Source organism: Bombina bombina, chromosome 1 (genome assembly GCF_027579735.1).
Source record: "Bombina bombina isolate aBomBom1 chromosome 1, aBomBom1.pri, whole genome shotgun sequence".
Taxonomy (NCBI): domain Eukaryota; kingdom Metazoa; phylum Chordata; class Amphibia; order Anura; family Bombinatoridae; genus Bombina; species Bombina bombina.
The window spans coordinates 936,772,962-936,795,330 of NC_069499.1; the positions used below are offsets into that span (position 1 = coordinate 936,772,962).

The 22,369-nt window shown below is 42.7% G+C and overlaps 1 protein-coding gene across 1 annotated transcript in view; it reads left to right on the forward strand.

Moving 5' to 3' along the window:
* RTEL1 (regulator of telomere elongation helicase 1) overlaps positions 1 to 22,369 on the forward strand; it is a 161,041-nt gene that overhangs the window by 68,137 nt on the left and 70,535 nt on the right. The window contains exon 19 of the mRNA XM_053701471.1: positions 3,622 to 3,707. Coding sequence (XP_053557446.1) covers positions 3,622 to 3,707 — 86 coding nt within the window. The remainder of the gene's footprint in view (positions 1 to 3,621; positions 3,708 to 22,369) is intronic.

Genomic DNA, 22,369 nt, shown 5'->3' on the forward strand with positions numbered 1-22,369 from the left:
CACATCACATCCCACACACACATCACATACACTCTCATACAACACACACCACATACACTATAATACAACACACACAACATACAACAACGCATCACACACACCACATACAACAACACACATCACATACTCTCATAAAATACAACACACACACACACCACATACACTCTCATACAACACACACCACATACTCTCATACAACACACCACATCACACACACATCACATCCACTCTCATACAACACACACCACATACAACACATCACATACACTCTCTCATACAACACACACACACACCACATACACTCTCATACAACACACACCACATTTCACACACACCACGTACACTATAATACAACACACACAACATACAACAACGCATCACACACACCACATACAACAATACACATCACATACACTCTCATACAATACAGCACACACCACATACAGCACACACCACATACTCTCATACAACACATCCACTCTCATACAACACACACCACATACAACAACACATCACATACACTCTCTCATACAACACACACCACATCACATACGTATAAAACACACACACACACCACATACACTCTTATACATCACACACACCACATACACTCTTATACAACAAACACCACATCACACACATCATACACTCTCATACATCACACACACATCACATACACCCGTATACACTTTTATACAACACACACAAACATCACATACACTCTCATACAACACACACGGACTCACATCACATACAGTACAGTCTTATACAACACACACCACATACACTCTCATACAACACACACCACATACATTCTTATACAACACACACCACATACATTCTTATACAACACACACCACATACACTCTTATACAACACACACCACATACACTCTCATACAACACACATCACACCACATACATTCTTATACAACACACACCAGATACACTCTCATACAACATACATCACACACACCACATACACTCTCGTACAACACACATCACACACACCACATACACTCTCGTACAACACACATCACACACACCATACACTCTTATACAACACACACCACATACACTCTTATACAACACACACCACATACACTCTTATACAACACACACCACATACACTCTTATACAACACACACCACATACACTCTTATACAACACACACCACATACACTCTTATACAACACACACCACATACACTCTTATACAACACACACCACATACACTCTTATACAACACACACCACATACACTCTTATACAACACACACCACATACACTATTATACAACACACACCACATACACTATTATACAACACACATCACACCACATACACTCTCGTACAACACACATCACACACACCACATACACTCTCGTACAACACACACCACATCACACACACACAACACACACCACATCACATACACATCACAGACACTCTCGTACAACACACATCACACACACCACATACACTCTCGTACAACACACACCACATCACACACACACACACACACACACCACATCACATACACATCACATACACTCTCATACAACACACATCACACACACCACATACACATCACATACACTCTCATACAACACACATCACACACACCACATACACTCTCGTACAACACACAGCACACACACCACATACACTCTCGTACAACACACAGCACACACACCACATACACTCTCGTACAACACACACCACATCACACACACACAACACACACCACATCACATACAGTACACTCTTATACAACACACACCACATACACACTCTCATACAACACACACCACATACACACTCTCATACAACACACATCACACACATCACACCACATACACTCTTATACAACACACACCACATACACTCTCGTACAACACACACCACATACACTCTCGTACAACACACACCACATACACTCTTGTACAACACACACCACATCACACAACACACACCACATCACATACACATCACATACACTCTTATACAACACACACACATCACATACACTCTCATACAACACACACACCACATACACTCTTATACAACACACACACCGCATACACTCTCATATAACACACACACACACCGCATACACTCTTGTACAACACACACCACATCACACACACACACAACACACACCACATCACATACACATCACATACACTCTTATACAACACACACACATCACATACACTCTCATACAACACACACACATCACATACACTCTCATACAACACACACACCAACCGCATACACTCTCATACAACACACACACCAACCGCATACACTCTCATACAACACAGACACAGCATACACTCTCATACAACACACACACCGCATACACTCTCATACAACACACACACACCAACCGCATACACTCTCATACAACACACACACACACACCGCATACACTCTCATACAACACACACACAAGTTGCAACCCAGTAAACATAGTGTTGCGACCCAGTAATGGGTCCTGACCCGTGATTTGAAGAACACTGCAATAGAGGATACCAAGAGAATGAGGAAAACTTGATAATAGAAAGTTGTTTAAAAATGTATACTCTATTTCAGTGATTTTTAACGTTTTTTTTTGCCGTGGCACACTTTTTTACATTAAAAAATCCTGTGGCACACCACCATCCCAAAATTTAAAAAAAATCACACATTGTAGCCTAATACAGCATATATATATACACATACACACACACACACACATACTGTATGTATTGTGCTGTTATGCCATGCCTCCTACAAACTACCCCTGCACTGGGAGTAAAAAACAAGCAAAGTTTAAAAAATATGTCACACTGTTGTCAGTCTGCCGTGGCACACCTGAGGATCTCTCACGGCACACTAGTGTGCCACGGCACACTGGTTGAAAAATACTGCTCTATTTGAAACATAAGAGAAAAAATTGTTTTATGCCCTTTTATACCATCCCTCTGAGAAAACAGAATTTCCTGTAATTTTAAAAAGTTTCTAATATTTGTATGTTTATATATATTTTATACCTACTCATTTTCTGCATAAATTGCAAGTTGGGGCAAAATGACACACAATACATTTTATGTCATTTTTATTGATCAAATATGGGCATAAATGCTAATTTTTGGTGTTTTGGGAAGCTGAACTGATTCTAAATATGGAACAATATTATGTATGCATATTTTGTTTTGCATTTGATGTGGTGGTGTTGTCCCATATTCTGGTATTCCTGCAAACAAGTTATTTTCTAGACATGCTTGGTCTACTAAAAGAGAGGTATAATTTGTGTAAATGCAGAAAAATCCCAAATAGCTAAAAACAGCTCCAGCATAGGGAGTTAAACATTTTATATTATGTTTTCAGTGTTTCATCTTTTTAATGTTGTCCCCATAACTAAAATATTAGCTATTCTAGACGTGCAATAGGTTCAGTGCAGTATTTGCTGATTTATGTGATGACAAACCTCATGTCCTACCTCTCACTTTTGTGTTGTTGTTTTTTTGTCCTACTATGTGCAGTCTGCGTTCATTATCCCCGTTTTCTAATAGGTATTGTTTTCCCCTTGGTTCTGTCCATCACTTGTGTATTGATGAGTAATTGTTTCTACCCACAGGTAACATCGCCCGCGTTGTACCTCATGGATTGTTGGTGTTTTTTCCTTCATATCCACTAATGGATAAAAGTCTTGAATTCTGGAAGGTGATTTTTGTCCGCTTAATTTATATTTGTTTCCAAAGGCAGGGAGAGTCCACGATTTCATTACTGTTGGGAATATCAACACCTGGCCACCAGGAGGAGGCAAAGACACCGTAGCCAAAGGCTATAAATATCCATCCCACTTCATTCTTTGCCTTTCGTCACTATAGGAGGATGGCAGAGAAAGTGTCAGAAGATATGGCTAGTCCTTTAATGGGTATTTTTCCTTCAAAAGAGGACTGGGGCTTTCAAGTAATCATGTAAACCTCTCAGTGAAATTGGTGATGAAGGTTAGTGTCTTTATGTGCAGGGAATGTTCTCCTTTTATGTTCAAAACAATCAGTCTCACCGCTACACTGTTTTTTCCCTTTTCACTTAAGTCCCTGTCAGCGCAACGCAGAGAGACTGTCACACCTTCAGATGCTGTGTCTGCTCCACAGCACTGATCCTGGAGGGAAAGTGCCTAGTGGGTTAATATTTCCCCTACAATTTATGACATGGACATCTTGGGTCATAATGTGACTCTTATTGAGCCTCTCCAGGACCTAGGGTTCAATATCTCCTTTGTTATGGATATGGTTTATGACGAGCAGTTGGGGAAATTTGTGATGCTTAGCTCCAGAAACAGAGCACTTGTGAAGGGTTATGGCTCATGAGGGTGCTTGGGACACATGGCAGTGGAATGCTGGACTTTTTGATTCCTTTAAGCGCTGCACAACTTTATTAGCTTTGCACGCTTTTCTCCTGTACTGGGGGCGGTCTCAGCTTGCGCACCACTTGATCAGGTGCATTCTTACTACCGTTCAGCGATTCCAACAGAGGTTCTTTGTCGCTTCTACGGGTAGTCCACTACTTGTCCGGTCTGGGTCTCTAGGAGGTGGTGAGTGCCCCAGCCTTTGGTGTGGGTAGAGGTGCCACTCTGTGTTTATCGAAAAAATTTTTGGTAGTGACTTGGGGTTGTCGTTCACTCTCAATACCCAGCTATGGAGGATACAGAAGTTAACCCTTCAGAGGGTTCTATATATATTTAGAATAATTGTCTTTATTGTAATGAGACAATGGTTTGCCCCCCTGCTGAATTTTGTTTCATTTTCCTGGGAGTCGTTCTAAAGTATAAAAAGGGGTTACTCCCTCTGATAAGTTTGTCCCCTCTGAGCCATCCACCTCTCATGACTCTGTTGTCCAGGAGATGCTCACCCTCACTACGCAACCCGGATTTAACCCTGTTTCACATGCAGTTCCCCGCGATACGCCTATTCCTCCTGTTAGAGGTGGGTTTTTTTCCAGCAGACTTTACTTCGCAGTTACAATCTGCTGTGTCTGCGGCCCTTAATGCCTTACTTATCTCTGGGAAGCGCAAGAGAAAGGTCAAGCACAGTTCTACTGATTTTGGGGGATAGTCCTTCTTTTCAGTCGGATTTAACTAGCATGTCTCATCTTTCTTAGGACAAGTTAAACTCTGTAGCATCAGAGGGTGAACTTTCAGTTTCAGAGGTTAAACCTCCTGCCTCAAAGGAACCTAAATTGAGATTTAAGATTCAACATCTGTGTTTTCTTTTAAAAGAGGTTTTATCCACACTTAGAGGTTCCAAAAGCTAAGCTTCCTAAAGAGACTAGAATTCCAAAGCTAGATAGGGTCTATGTTGAGAAGAAAGTTCCACAGACTTTTCCGGTTCCTGTTCCAATGGCGAACATTATTAAGAATGGTACAAAAGAAGACAGCGCCTCATTGTGCAAGTAGGTTTCGTATGCAAAATTCACAGTGAAAGTGAAAACAAATGGAAATATACTCACAAGAGTATTGGCACCCTTATTGAAAGTGGTGCGAATAGGCAGGCTGACGTTTTTGCAGCAGTCAGTACGCTGTGCCGGATGGCATCCGAGATCCTAAGTGGACGGCTGTGGGCTCTCCTCAGTAAATCGAATCCAAATCTTGAGTAGCTGTGCTGTCAGAAGAAACAGCGTGCAGCTGCTCTTTGTATGCAATCAATGCTGCAAGGTGGAAATAAGCAAACAATCCTAGGCAGAGCCACATTCGATGGAAAACTCTGCTGGTAGTGAAATAAGCTTGGCAAGCAACAATAAAAAAAGCCAAAGGATACAAGGCTTTATATAAAAAAGTAAAAACACTTTATTTGTGATGAGCTTTAAAAGCTCATCACAAATAAAGTGTTTTTACTTTTTTATATAAAGCCTTGTATCCTTTGGCTTTTTTTATTGTTGCTTGCCAAGCTTATTTCACTACCAGCAGAGTTTTCCATCGAATGTGGCTCTGCCTAGGATTGTTTGCTTATTTCCACCTTGCAGCATTGATTGCATACAAAGAGCAGCTGCACGCTGTTTCTTCTGACAGCACAGCTACTCAAGATTTGGATTCGATTTACTGAGGAGAGCCCACAGCCGTCCACTTAGGATCTCGGATGCCATCCGGCACAGCGTACTGACTGCTGCAAAAACGTCAGCCTGCCTATTCGCACCACTTTCAATAAGGGTGCCAATACTCTTGTGAGTATATTTCCATTTGTTTTCACTTTCACTGTGAATTTTGCATACGAAACCTACTTGCACAATGAGGCGCTGTCTTCTTTTGTACCATTTCTAGATATTGGGTCCCGATCAGACACCGCCAAGACTAGCTGCCGTTTGCACTTTGAACATTTTTTGCTTTCGAACACTTTCACTGAGATGACAAAGATTTTCAGTATTTGATTCCAGAGACACTTTCGACTTCAGTTTTCAACTTCTATCACCACTTCTGGGACTCTTATCACGATAAGCCTCTCTTTTTTTATATATTTTAGAGCTTATACTATATATGTTTTATATATGTTATATTTGGTTTGATTTTAGCTGTTCAATTATTATTGCTGTTTTAACAATCGGTTTTTTTGGACACCCTGCACAAAGGTGCATATACACATACACATTTCTAAAAAAATTTGGATTTTTATACATAGGAGTTTTTTATACACATTGCAAAGCAATTTACACTTTTCACCTTGGTTATCTCACCCGGAGGCACATCTCAAATATCAATATTGTTTTTTTTGGAAATTGCACTATTCTACACTGTATGAAGACTAATCAGTTAATTTGAGTTTATCTTTTGTCATTTTTTGATATTTGATATCTGATTTTGTTATTTTTTATTTTTTGCCTTTAGGCGCACGCTATTACCATTTTTTATATTTGGTATTTTTTTTTATTATTAAGAATGAATGGGAAAGGATTGAAACATCCTTTTCCCCTTCTACCTTCAAGAAATTATTTCCAGTTTCTGATTCGCATCTGGAATTGTGGAATTTCCATTCCTATGGTGGATGGAGCCATTTCTACACTTGCTAAGCGTACTACTAGACAGGATTAAGGCTCTAAGGATAGCCAACACCTTTATCTGTGATGCAAATATGCAGATTGTCTGTTTGAATGCCAAAGCTTCAGAATTTGCGGTCCTAGCACGCTGGGCCCTCTGGTTGAAGTCTTGGTCCGCGGATATGGTCTCTAAATCCAGACTTCTTTCATTACCATTCAAGGTGAAGATTTTATTCGGACCAAGTCTGGACTCCATCATATCCACCATTACTGTGGGGAAAGGTGCTTTCCTACCACATAAGAAATCCGGACCTAAGGGAGGTGAGTCCTCTAATTTTCGTTCAGACAAGTCAAAACGAACTCAATCATCCTCTAAGCCCGAACAGTCCATGAGCACTTGGAAGCCTTCTCAGTCTTGGAACAAATCCAAGCAGACCAAGAAGCCCACAGATAACAAATCTGCATGAAGGGGTGGCCCCCAATCGGGGATTGGATCATGTAGGTGCAGATTGTCTTTTTTTTTTTTTTTCTCAGAGGTCTGGGCTCAGGATGTTCAGGACCCTTGTGTGCTAGACGTGGTATCCCAGGGATACAAAATAGGATTCAAATCTCACCCTCTCAGGGGCAGATTTCTCCTTACCAGATTGTCTACAAGACCAGAGAAGAGGACAGCCTTCTTAGATTGCGTCTGAGATCTCAAGTTTCTCAGGGTTCCCTCCTTCAAAATGGAGACTATCATGGTTCCTCTGATAAGGCAGGTGCGAGATAGGATGAGTCAACACATGTCTAATATTATATGCAATCATAGGGAAGCCCCTGTATTATGCCATTTGTTAGAGGCAATCCACAACATCAGCCAAATAAGGTAACAAATTATTGATGGTGTAGGAAGGTTAAGGTGGAAACAGAGAACTAATATTAAAGCAAAAAGAGTCCTTTTGGATTCATAAATTGGATTCATTAATGCCTAAAGGGATAAATAGAGAGCTTTAAGGTGTTCTTATAATCTGTGTTTGATGATAAAACTAAATGATAAAGAACAGTAAAAATTATAAATTTTCATTCTTTGATGTCTATAGGTATGTTTTATTGTTTTTAAATTCACATTTATATTTACTGAAACAGCGATATGTAACCACCAGGTGGTGCTAGTAAATTGTGTAAGTAATTTCTCCAACATTGGTGTGTCCGGTCCACGGCGTCATCCTTACTTGTGGGAATATTCTCTTCCCCAACAGGAAATGGCAAAGAGCACAGCAAAAGCTGCCCATATAGCCTCCCCTCTGGCTCCGCCCCCCAGTCATTCTCTTTGCCGCTCTGAACAAGTAGCATCTCCACAGAGATGGTGAAGAGTATGTGGTGTTAGTTGTAGTTTTTTATTCTTCTATCAAGAGTTTATTTTAAAATAGTGCCGGTTTGTACTATTTAAAAGAGTTCTGTTTAAAAGAGGAGTATGATTTTAGCAGCAGTAACTAAAATCAATTGCTGTTCCCACGCAGGACTGTTGAGCCCAGAGAACTTCAGTTGGGGGGAACAGTTTGCAGACTTTTCTGCTCAAGGTATGACTAGTCCATTTTCTAACAAGACTTAGTAATGCTAGAAGACTGTCATTTTCCCTCTTTGGGATCGGTAAGCCATTTTCTTAGACTCATAACAGAATGAAGGCTTATTAATGGGCTATATACTGGTTGACACTATTGTGGGCTAAATCGATTGATTTATTCGATATTTATATGTTGTTTGAAGTGTTTTAAAACTTGAAAATACTTTGGTAACGTTTTTAAGCGCCAGGCAGTCGTTTAGATACCTTTTCCTGTCAGGAAGGGCCTTTCACTCTAGTAGGCAGAGCCTCATTTTCGCGCCTTAATTGCGCAGTTTCTTCTGGATGCAGTGCATGCAGCTTCATGTGAGAGGGTCTGGTGGCCATTAAAAACGTTTCTGGAAGGCTTATTTCTGTGGCGAATAACCCCCAAGGACAGGTGAAGCCGCAGCAAACGCTGTGGCTGGGATTGTAGTGGGTTTAAAATTGTTAATTTGATAAAATAGCTCCGGTTTCCTCATTTAAGGGGTTACAAACTTGAAAATTGGTGTGCAATACTTTCAAAGCATTAAGACACTAGGGTGCAAATTTGGTAAGGATTGGATATTTCCTTCATGGTTTTTCACACATTCAGAAGGATCACCTGTCTCAGGGAGTGAGTTTCCGCAGACCAGAGTGGGTCATTGTCACGACCGACGCCAGTCTATTAGGCTGGGGCGCGGTCTGGAACTCCCTGAAAGCTCAGGGTCTATGGTCTCGGGGAGAGTCTCTTCTCCCGATAAACATCCTGGAACTGAGAGTGATATTCAATGCGCTCCGGGCTTGGCCTCAACTAGCGAAGGCCGGATTCATAAGATTCCAGTCGGACAACATGACGACTGTAGCTTACATCAACCATCAGGGAGGAACAAAGAGTTCCTTGGCGATGAGAGAGGTATCCAAGATCATCAAATGGGCGGAGGATCACTCCTGCCATCTATCTGCAATTCACATCCCAGGAGTAGACAATTGGGAGGCGGATTATTTGAGTCGTCAGACTTTCCATCCGGGGGAGTGGGAACTCCACCCGGAGGTCTTTGCCCAGTTAACTCAATTATGGGGCATTCCAGACATGGATCTGATGGCGTCTCGTCAGAACTTCAAGGTTCCTTGCTACGGGTCCAGATCCAGGGATCCCAAGGCGACTCTAGTGGATGCATTAGTGGCGCCTTGGTCGTTCAACCTAGCTTATGTGTTTCCACCGTTTCCTCTCCTTCCCAGGCTCGTAGCCAGGATCAAACAGGAGAAGGCCTTGGTGATTCTGATAGCTCTTGCGTGGCCACGCAGGACTTGGTATGCAGACCTGATGAATATGTCATCGGCTCCACCATGGAAGCTACCTTTGAGACAGGATCTTCTAGTACAAGGTCCATTCGAACATCCAAATCTAGTTTCTCTGAAGCTGACTGCTTGGAAATTGAACGCTTGATTTTATCCAAGCGTGGGTTTTCAGATTCAGTGATAGATATTCTGGTCCAAGCCAGAAAACCTGTGACTAGATAGATTTACCATAAAATATGGAAAAAATATATCTGTTGGTGTGAATCCAAGGGATTCTCCTGGAGTAAAATTAAAATTCCTAAGATTCTTTCCTTTCTCCAAGAGGGTTTGGATAAAGGGTTGTCAGCGAGTTCTCTAAAAGGACAGATTTCTGCTTTATCTGTTTTGTTACACAAACGCCTGGCAGCTGTGCTAGATGTACAAGCTTTTGTACAGGCTTTGGTCAGAATCAAGCCTGTTTACAGACCCATGACTCCTCCTTGGAGTCTAAATTTAGTTCTTTCAGTTCTTCAAGGGGTTCCGTTTGAACCTTTACATTCCATAGATATTAAGTTACTATCTTGGAAAGTTCTGTTTTTGGTTGCTATTTCTTCTGCTAGAAGAGTTTCTGAGTTATCTGCTTTGCAGTGTGATCCACCCTATCTGGTGTTCCATTCAGATAAGGTCGTTTTGCGTACCAAGCCTGGTTTTCTTCCAAAGGTAGTTTCCAACAAGAATATTAACCATGAAATAGTTGTTTCTTCTCTGTGTCCGAATCCAGTTTCAAAGAAGGAACGTTTGTTACACAATTTAGATGTGGTCCGTGCTTTAAAGTTCTATTTAGACGCAACAAAGGATTTCAGACAAACTTCATCTTTGTTTGTCGTTTACTCTGGTAAGAGGAGAGGACAAAAAGCTACTGCTACCTCTTTCTTTCTGGCTGAAAAGCATCATCCGATTGGCTTATGAGACTGCCGGACGGCAGCCTCCTGAACGAATCACAGCTCACTCTACTAGGGCTGTGGCTTCCACATGGGCCTTCAAGAACGAGGCTTCTGTTGATCAGATATGTAAGGCAGCGACTTGGTCTTCTCTGCACACTTTTGCCAAATTTTACAAATTCGATACTTATGCTTCTTCGGAGGCTATTTTTGGGAGAAAGGTTTTGCAAGCCGTGGTGCCTTCCGTTTAGGTAACCTGATTTGCTCCCTCCCTTCATCCGTGTCCTAAAGCTTTGGTATTGGTTCCCACAAGTAAGGATGACGCCGTGGACCGGACACACCAATGTTGGAGAAAACAGAATTTATGTTTACCTGATAAATTTCTTTCTCCAACGGTGTGTCCGGTCCACGGCCCGCCCTGGTTTTTTAATCAGGTTTGAAAAATTTCTTTCTCTATACACTACAGTCACCACGGCACCCTATAGTTTCTCCTTTTTTCTCCTAACCGTCGGTCGAATGACTGGGGGGCGGAGCCAGAGGGGGGCTATATGGGCAGCTTTTGCTGAGATGAGATAGGACTCATGGTATCCTGTATGGACATTATTCCTTTTGCTCGCTTCCATCTCAGACCTCTACAACTATGTATGCTGAGGTAATGGAACGGGATCACTTAAACCTGTCTCAACATATTGTTCTGGACAGTCTGATGAGAGTCTCTCTTGGTGGCTCTGTCAAGATCACCTGTCCCTAGGCACGTGCTTCTTGAGACCGTCCGGGGGAGATTGTGTCTATGAATGCCAGGAAGGCTCAAGGGACGTGGTCCAGAGAGGAATCCTCTCTTCCGATCAATATCTTTGAACTTCGGGCGATTCACAATGCGCTAAGGACATGGCCCCAGCTAGGTTCTGCCCGGTATATCAGATTCCAATCAAACAATAGAACCTGTTGCTTACATCAACCATGAGGGAGGAACGAGAAGCTCCCTAGCAATGTTGGAGGTGTCTCTAATTCTCCAATGGGCAGAAGCCCACAACGGTCTTCTTTCTGCAATTCATATTCCGGATGTGGAAAACTGGGAAGCAGACTTTCTCAGCAGACAATCCTTTAATCCAGGGGAATGGTCTCTCCACCCAGATGTGTTTGCAGAGATTTCTCTCATGTGGGGGATACCAGAGATCGATCTCATGGCTTCTCATCTCAATGTCAAACTACCCAGGTACGGGTCAAGATCGAGAGATCCTCAAGCGGAGTTAGTAGACTCATTAGCGGTTCCATGGAGGTTCAGACTTGTATATATATTTTCCACCATTGGCTCTTCTACCTCGTGTAGTGACTCGCATCAAGCAGGAGCAAGCTCCGGTAATTCTAATAGCAACATCCTGGCCTCAAAGGACCTGGTTTGCAGATCTGGTGAGAATGCCCTCGTCCCCTCCTTGGAGGTTACCTTATCGGATGGACCTTCTAATGCAGGGGCCATTCCTACATCAAAATCTAGATTCTCTGAGGCTGACTTCGTGGAAATTGAACAATTAGTCTTATCCAAAAGAGGGTTTTCTGATACTGTCATAGACACACTCTGATTCAGGCTCGTAAGCCGGTTACTCGTCGCATTTACTATGCGACTATGGCGGACTTACCTCCACTGGTATGAGGAAAATAGTTTTCAATGGCACAAGGTGAGGGTTACAAGGATTACATTTTTCTCTTGTTAAGTGTATCCAGTCCACGGATCATCCATTACTTATGGGATATTCTCCTTCCCAACAGGAAGTTGCAAGAGGATCACCCACAGCAGAGCTGCTATATAGCTCCTCCCCTAACTGCCATATCCAGTCATTCTCTTGCAACCCTCAACAAAGATGGAGGTCGTAAGAGGAGAGTGGTGTTTTATACTTAGTTTATTTCTTCAATCAAAAGTTTGTTATTTTTAAATGGTACCGGAGTGTGCTGTTTATCTCAGGCAGTATTTAGAAGAAGAATCTGCCTGCATTTTCTATGATCTTAGCAGAAGTAACTAAGATCCATGGCTGTTCTCACATATTCTGAGGAGTGAGGTAACTTAAGAGAGGGAATGGCGTGCAGGTTTTCCTGCAATGAGGTATGTGCAGTTAATATTTTTCTAGGGATGGAAATTGCTAGAAAATGCTGCTTATACCGGATTAATGTAAGTAAAGCCTTAAATGCAGTGATAGCTACTGGTATCAGGCTTATTAATAGAGATGCATACTCTTATAAAAATGTAATATAAAACGTTTGCTGGCATGTTAATCGTTTTTATATATGTTTGGTGACCAAACTTATTGGGGCCTATTTTTTTTCCACATGGCTGGTTTGATTTCTGCCTAGAGACAGTTTCCTGAAGCTTTCCACTGTTGCAATATGAGTGGGAAGGGCCTATTTTAGTGCTTTTCTGTGCAGCTAAAAATACTGACAGAGACTTTCAGCTTCCCTCTGCATGATACAGGACATCTCTGAAGGGCTCAAAAGGCTTCAAAGTCGTGTTTGAGGAGGGTAACAATCACAGTAGACTGTGGCAGTTGTTGTGACTGTGTTTAAAAAACGTTTTTGTCATTTATTATTCTGTTTTTGTTATTAAGGGGTTAATCATCCATTTGCAAGTGGGTGCAATGCTCTGCTGACTTGTTACATACACTGTAAAAATTTTGTTAGTGTAACTGCCTTTTTTCACTGTTATTTCAAATTTTGTCAAAATTTTTTCTCTTAAAGGCATAGTAACGTTTTTTATATTGCTTGTTAACTTGCTTTAAAGTGTTTTCCAAGCTTGCTAGTCTCATTGCTAGTCTGTACAAACATGTCTGAAACAGAGGATACTTGTTCATTATGTTTAAAAGCCATGGTGGAGCCCCATAGGAGAATGTGTACTAAATGTATTGATTTCACCTTAAACAGTAAAGATCAGTCTTTATCTATAAAAGAATTGTCACCAGAGGGGTCTGTCGAGGGGGAAGTTATGCCGACTAACTCTCCCCACGTGTCGGACCCTTCGCCTCCCGCTCAAGGGACGCACGCTAATATAGCGCCAAGTACATCAGGGACGCCCATAGCGATTACTTTGCAGGACATGGCTGCAATCATGAATAATACCCTGTCAGAGGTATTATCCAGATTGCCTGAATTGAGAGGCAAGCGCGATAGCTCTGAGGTTAGACGAGATACAGAGCGCGTATATGCTGTAAGAGCCATGTCTGATACTGCGTCACAATATGCAGAACCTGAGGACGGAGAGCTTCAGTCTGTGGGTGACGTCTCTGATTCGGGGAGACCTGATTCAGAGATTTCTAATTTTAAATTTAAGCTTGAGAACCTCCGTGTATTGCTTGGGGAGGTATTAGCTGCTCTGAATGACTGTGACACAATTGCAGTGCCAGAGAAATTGTGTAGGCTGGATAAATACTATGCAGTGCCGGTGAGTACTGATGTTTTTCCAATACCTAAAAGGCTTACAGAAATTATTAGTAAGGAGTGGGATAGGCCCGGTGGCCCTTTTCCCCACCTCCTATATTTAGAAAAATGTTTCCAATAGATGCCACTACACGGGACTTATGGCAGACTGTCCCTAAGGTGGAGGGAGCAGTTTCTACTTTAGCAAAGCGTACCACTATCCTGGTTGAGGACAGTTGTGCTTTTTCAGATCCAATGGATAAAAAATTAGAGGGTTACCTTAAGAAAATGTTTATTCAACAAGGTTTTATTTTACAGCCCCTTGCATGCATTGCGCCTGTCACTGCTGCGGCAGCATCCTGGTTTGAGGCCCTGGATGAGGCCATCCATACAGCTCCATTGACTAAAATTGTTGACAAGCTTAGAACTCTTAAGCTAGCTAACTCATTTGTTTCTGATGCCATTGTTCATTTGACTAAACTAACGGCTAAGAATTCCGGATTCGCCATCCAGGCGCGTAGGGCGCTATGGCTCAAATCCTGGTCAGCTGATGTGACTTCAAAGTCTAAATTACTCAACATTCCTTTCGAGGGGCAGACCTTATTCGGGCCTGGTTTGAAAGAAATTATTGCTGATATTACTGGAGGTAAGGGTCATACCCTTCCTCAGGACAGGGCCAAATCAAAGGCCAAACAGTCTAATTTTCGTGCCTTTCGAAATTCCAAGGCAGGTGCAGCATCAACTTCCTCCGCTTCAAGACAAGAGGGAACTTTTGCTCAATCTAAGCAGGCCTGGAAACCTAACCAGTCCTGGAACAAAGGCAAGCAGGCCAGAAAGCCTGCTGCTGCCTATAAGACAGCATGAAGGAACGGCCCCCTATCCGGCGACGGATCTAGTAGGGGGCAGACTTTTTCTCTTCGCCCAGGCGTGGGCAAGAGATGTTCAGGATCCCTGGGCGTTGGAGATCATATCTCAGGGATATCTTCTGGACTTCAAAGCTTCCCCTCCACAAGGGAGATTTCATCTTTCAAGGTTATCTGCAAATCAGATAAAGAAAGAGGCATTCCTACGCTGTTTGCAAGACCTCCTAGTAATGGGAGTGATCCATCCAGTTCTGTGGACGGAACAAGGACAGGGTTTTTATTCAAATCTGTTTGTGGTTCCCAAAAAAGAGGGAACCTTCAGACCAATTTTGGATCTAAAGATCTTAAACAAATTCCTCAGAGTTCCATCTTTCAAAATGGAAACTATTCGGACCATCCTACCCATGATCCAAGAGGGTCAGTACATGACCACAGTGGACTTAAAGGATGCCTACCTTCACATACCGATTTACAAAGATCATCATCGGTTCCTAAGGTTTGCCTTTCTAGACAGGCATTACCAGTTTGTAGCTCTTCCCTTCGGGTTGGCTACAGCCCCGAGAATCTTTACGAAGGTTCTGGGCTCACTTCTGGCGGTTCTAAGACCGTGAGGCATAGCGGTGGCTCCGTATCTAGACGACATCCTGATACAGGCGTCAAGCTTTCAAATTGCCAAGTCTCATACAGAGATAGTTCTGGCATTTCTGAGATCGCACGGGTGGAAAGTGAACGAGGAAAAGAGTTCTCTATCCCCACTCACAAGAGTCTCCTTCTTAGGGACTCTTATAGATTCTGTAGAGATGAAAATTTACCTGACGGAGTCCAGGTTATCAAAGCTTCTAAATGCTTGCCGTATTCTTCATTCCATTCCGCGCCCTTCGGTGGCTCAGTGTATGGAGGTGATCGGCTTAATGGTAGCGGCAATGGACATAGTGCCATTTGCGCGCCTACATCTCAGACTGCTGCAATTATGCATGCTAAGTCAGTGGAATGGGGATTACACAGATTTGTCCCCTCTGCTAAATCTGGATCAAGAGACCAGAGATTCTCTTCTCTGGTGGTTGTCTCGGGTCCACCTGTCCGAGGGTATGACCTTTCGCAGGCCAGATTGGACAATTGTAACAACAGATGCCAGCCTTCTAGGTTGGGGTGCAGTCTGGAACTCCCTGAAGGCACAGGGATCGTGGACTCAGGAGGAGAAACTCCTTCCGATAAATATTCTAGAGTTAAGAGCAATATTCAATGCTCTTCTGGCTTGGCCTCAGTTAGCAACACTGAGATTCATCAGATTTCAGTTGGACAATATCACGACTGTGGCTTACATCAACCATCAAGGGGGAACCAGGAGTTCCCTAGTGATGTTAGAAGTCTCAAAAATAATTCGCTGGGCAGAGACTCACTCTTGCCACCTGTCAGCAATCCATATCCCAGGCGTGGAGAACTGGGAGGCGGATTTTCTAAGTCGTCAGACTTTTCACCCGGGGGAGTGGGAACTCCATCTGGAGGTGTTTGCTCAATTGATTCATCGTTGGGGCAAACCAGAGTTGGATCTCATGGCGTCTCGCCAGAACGCCAAGCTTCCTTGTTACGGATCCAGGTCCAGGGACCCAGAAGCGACGCTGATAGATGCTCTAGCAGCGCCTTGGTTCTTCAACCTGGCTTATGTGTTTCCACCGTTTCCTCTGCTCTCTCACCTGATTGCCAAAATCAAACAGGAGAGAGCATCGGTGATTCTAATAGCGCCTGCGTGGCCACGCAGGACCTGGTATGCAGACCTAGTGGACATGTCATCCTTTCCACCATGGACTCTGCCTCTAAGACAGGACCTTCTAATACAAGGTCCTTTCAATCATCCAAATCTAATTTCTCTGAGACTGACTGCATGGAGATTGAACGCTTGATTCTATCAAAGCGTGGCTTCTCCGAGTCAGTCATTGATACCTTTATACAGGCACGAAAGCCTGTTACAAGGAAAATCTATCACAAGATAAGGCCTACATATCTTTACTGGTGTGAATCCAAGAATTACTCATGGAGTAAGGTTAGGATTCCTAGGATTTTGTCCTTTCTCCAAGAGGGTTTGGACAAAGGATTATCAGCTAGTTCCTTAAATGGACAGATTTCTGCTCTGTCTATTCCTTTGCACAAGCGTCTGGCAGAAGTTCCAGACGTCCAGGCATTTTGTCAGGCTTTGGTTAGAATTAAGCCTGTGTTTAAACCTGTTGCTCCCCCATGGAGCTTAAACTTGGTTCTTAAAGTTCTTCAAGGAGTTCCGTTTGAACCCCTTCATTCCATTGATATTAAGCTTTTATCTTGGAAAGTTCTGTTTTTGATGGCTATTTCCTCGGCTTTGAGAGTCTCTGAGCTATCTGCCTTACAATGTGATTCTCCTTATCTTATTTTTCATGCAGATAAGGTAGTTCTGCGTACCAAACCTGGGTTTTTACCTAAGGTGGTTTCTAACAAGAATATCAATCAAGAGATTGTTGTTCCATCATTGTGTCCTAATCCTCCTTCAAAGAAGGAACGTCTTTTACATAATCTGGACGTAGTCCGTGCCTTGAAGTTTTACTTACAGGCTACTAAAGATTTTCGTCAAACATCTTCCCTGTTTGTCGTTTATTCTGGACAGAGGAGAGGTCAAAAAGCTTCGGCAACCTCTCTCTCCTTTTGGCTTCGGAGTATTATACGCCTAGCCTATGAGACTGCTGGACAGCAGCCCCCTGAAAGAATTACAGCTCATTCTACTAGAGCTGTGGCTTCCACCTGGGCCTTTAAAAATTATGCCTCTGTTGAACAGATTTGCAAGGCCGCGACTTGGTCTTCGCTTCACACTTTTTCAAAATTTTACAAATTTGATACTTTTGCTTCTTCGGAGGCTGTTTTTGGGAGAAAGGTTCTTCAGGCAGTGGTTCCTTCCACTTAATCCCTGCCTTGTCCCTCCCATCATCCGTGTACGTTGGTATTGGTATCCCATAAGTAATGGATGATCCTTGGACTGGATACACTTAACAAGAGAAAACATAATTTATGCTTACCTGATAAATTTATTTCTCTTGTAGTGTATCCAGTCCACGGCCCGCCCGGTCATTTTAAGGCAGGTCTAAAATTTAATTAAACTACAGTCACCACTGCACCCTATGGTTTCTCCTTTCCCTGTTTGTTTCGGTCGAATGACTGGATATGGCAGTTAGGGGAGGAGCTATATAGCAGCTCTGCTGTGGGTGATCCTCTTGCAACTTCCTGTTGGGAAGGAGAATATCCCATAAGTAATGGATGATCCGTGGACTGGATACACTACAAGAGAAATAAATTTATTAGGTAAGCATAAATTATGTTTTTCTCCAAGATGGATTGGAGAAGGGTCTCTCTGAAGGGTCAGATCACTGCTTTATCGGTTTTGTTGCACAAGAGATTAGCGGATCTTCCGGACGTGCAGTCTTTTGTTAAGGCTCTAAATAGAATCAGAACTGTTTTCAAGCCTTTTGCTCCACCTTGGAGTCTCAACCTTGTTCTTTGTGTTTTACAGCAAGCTCCGTTGCATTCTGTTGACATTAAGCTGTTAACCTGGAAGGTTTTGTTTTTTTTGGCTATTACCTCTGCTCGCAGAGTCTGAGATTTCTGCTTTACAGTGTGACCCCCCCTTACCTTGTCTTCCATGCCGATAAGGCGGTTTTACGTACAAAGTTACGGTTCCTTCCTAAGGTGGTCTTAGATTGTAACATCAATCAGGAGATCGTTGTTCCTTCCTTTTGTCCCAACCCTTCTTCCAGAATTCTACTTTCACACTACTAAGTGTGTTGTATGTGGATAGATGCAAGGGCCACAAGGCCACTGAGACTTCTTTATCTTTGTGGTTGAGGAGGGTCATCCGCTTAGCTTATGAGAAAGCGGGGCAATAGCCTCCTGAGAGTATAACGGCTCATTCCACTAACGCATTTGCTTCCTCCTGGGCTTTTAAGAATGAAGCCTCTATGGATCAGATTTGAAAGGCAGCTACCTGGTCCTCCTTGCATACTTTTTCTAAGTTCTATAAATTCGATGTGTTTGCTTCGGCTGAAGCAGCTTTCGGGAGAAAGGTGTTACAGGCTGTGGTGCCCTCAGATTAGGGTTCACCTTTTCTTTTGCCCTCCCGTTTATTTATTCAGTGTCCTCTAGAGCTTGGGTATTGGTTCCTAACAGTAATGAATGAAGTTGTGGATTCTCCCTGCCTTTCAAAAGAAAACAAAATTTATGCTTACCAGATAAATCCACGACCCCGACCATAATATTTTTTAGGTGGCTTCCCTGTTATTTTTTCTTTTGGCACCTTTATACCCTAATGTTTCTCCTGCTTTTCTGTTCCCTCGTCCGAGTGACTGGGTGGATAGTGGAAGTGGGAGGGATATTTATAGCCTTTGGCTGGGGTGTGTCTGCCTCCTTCTGGTGGCCAGGTGTTGATATTCCCAACAGTAATGAATGAAGTCGCGGACTCTCCCTGCCATGAAAGAAAGGAATTTATTTGGTAAGCATACATTTTTTTAATTTCTTCTGTTAAGTGTGATCAGTCCACGGGTCATCATTACTTCTGGGATATTACTCCTCCCCAACAGGAAGTGCAAGAGGATTCACCCAGCAGAGCTGCCATATAGCTCCTCCCCTCTACGTCACTCCCAGTCATTCTCTTGCACCCAACGACTAGATAGGATGTGTGAGAGGACTATGGTGATTATATTTAGTTTTATAACTTCAATCAAAAGTTTGTTATTTTATAATAGCACCGGAGTGTGTTATTCATTCTCTGGTAGAATTTGAAGAAGAATCTACCGGGGTTTTTACTATGATTTTAGCCGGAGTAGTTAAGATCATATTGCTGTTTCTCGGCCATCTGAGGAGAGGTAAAACTTCAGATCAGGGGACAGCGGGCAGATTACTCTGCAAAGAGGTATGTAGCAGCTTTTATTTTTCTGACAATGGAATTGATGAGAAAATCCTGCCATACCGATATAATGTCATGTATGTATATTTTACACTTCAGTATTCTGGGGAATGGTACTTCACTGGAATTACACTGTGTACATGAGATTTTAGCCTATTTTGCAGGGACTAGCAACAGGCTTTTTAATAACTCTTAATTTATGTTAAACGTTTTTGCTGGAATGTAAAATCGTTTTCATTTTTCTGAGGTACTGGGTGAATAAAATGTTTGGGCACTATTTTTCCACTTGGCAGTTGCTTGATCTAATTCTGACAGTTTACTGATCTCTCTCACTGTTGTGTGTGAGGGGGAGGGGCCTTTTTTGGCGCTTTTGCTACGCATCAAAAAATTTCAGTCAGAAGCTCATTGTATTTCCTGCATGATCCGGTTCATCTCTACAGAACTCAGGGGTCTTCAAAACTTGTTTTGAGGGAGGTAATCATTCACAGCAGAGCTGTGAGATTGTAGTTGACTGTGATAATAAACGTTTATTATTTAACTTTTTTTCTGCTATCAGGGTTAGTTATCCTTTGCTAATGGGAACAAACCTTTGCTAAAATTGTGTTTTTTACAAAGATTGATGCTATAACCTTTTCAGTTTATTAACTTCAACTGTCATAAATCTGTCTGTGCTTCTTATAGGCACAGTACGTTTTCATAGTATTTTATTTGAATAGTATTTCCAAGTTGCTGGTTTATTGCTAGTGTGTTAAACATGTCTGATTCAGAGGAAGATAATTGTGCTATTTGTGCTAAAGCCAAAGTGGAGCCCAATAGAAATTTATGTACTAACTGTATTGATGCTACTTTAAATAAAAGTCAATCTGTACAAATTGAACACATTTCACCAAACAGCGCGGGGAGAGTTATGCCGACTAACTCGCCTCACGTGTCAGTACCTACATCTCCCGCTCGGGAGGTGCGCGATATGGTGGCGCCCAGTACATCTGGGCGGCCATTACAAATAACATTACAGGATATGGCTACTGTTATGACTGAAGTTTTGGCTAAATTACCAGAACTAAGAGGCAAGCGTGATCACTCTGGGGTGAGAACAGAGTGCGCTGATAATGCTAGGGCCATGTCAGATACTGCGTCACAACTTGCAGAACATGAGGACGGAGAGCTTCATTCTGCGGCTGACGGTTCTGATCCAAACAGATTGGATTCAGATATTTTAAATTTTAAATTTAAGCTAGAAAACCTCCGTGTATTACTAGGGGAGGTGTTAGCGGCTCTGAATGATTGTAACACAGTTGCAATACCAGAGAAAATGTGTAGGTTGGATAAATATTTTGCTGTACCAACGAGTACTGACGTTTTTCCTATACCTAAGAGACTAACTGAAATTATTACTAAGGAGTGGGATAGACCCGGTGTGCCGTTCTCACCCCCTCCGATATTTAGAAAGATGTTTCCAATAGACACCACCACACGGGACTTATGGCAAACGGTCCCTAAGGTGGAGGGAGCAGTTTCTACTTTAGCTAAGCGTACCACTATCCCGGTGGAGGATAGTTGTGCCTTTTCAGATCCAATGGATAAAAAGTTAGAGGGTTACCTTAAGAAAATGTTTGTTCAACAAGGTTTTATATTGCAACCCCTTGCATGCATTGCGCCGGTCACGGCTGCGGCGGCATTTTGGTTTGAGTCTCTGGAAGAGAACATGAGTTCAGCTACTCTGGACGACATTACGGACAAGCTTAGAATCCTTAAGCTAGCTAATTCATTCGTTTCGGAGGCCGTAGTACATTTAACTAAACTTACGGCTAAGAATTCCGGATTCGCCATTCAGGCGTGCAGAGCACTGTGGCTAAAATCCTGGTCAGCTGATGTTACTTCTAAGTCCAAATTACTTAATATACCTTTCAAAGGGCAGACCTTATTTGGGCCCGGCTTGAAAGAAATTATCGCTGACATTACAGGAGGTAAAGGCCACGCCCTGCCTCAAGACAGAGCCAAACCTAAGGCTAGACAGTCTAATTTTCGTTCCTTTCGGAATTTCAAAGCAGGAGCAGCATCAACTTCCTCTGCTCCAAAACAAGAAGGATCTGTTGCTCGCTACAGACAAGGCTGGAGACCTAACCAGTCTTGGAACAAGGGCAAGCAGGCCAGGAAACCTGCTGCTGCCCCTAAGACAGCATGAATTGAGGGCCCCCGATCCGGGATCGGATCTATTGGGGGGCAGACTTTCTCTCTTCGCCCAGGCTGGGGCAAGAGATGTCTCAGGGATACCTTCTGGACTTCAAATACTCTCCTCCAAGAGAGAGATTTCATCTGTCAAGGTTGTCAACAAACCAAACAAAGAAAGAGGCGTTTCTACGCTGCGTACAAGAGCTTTTGTTAATGGG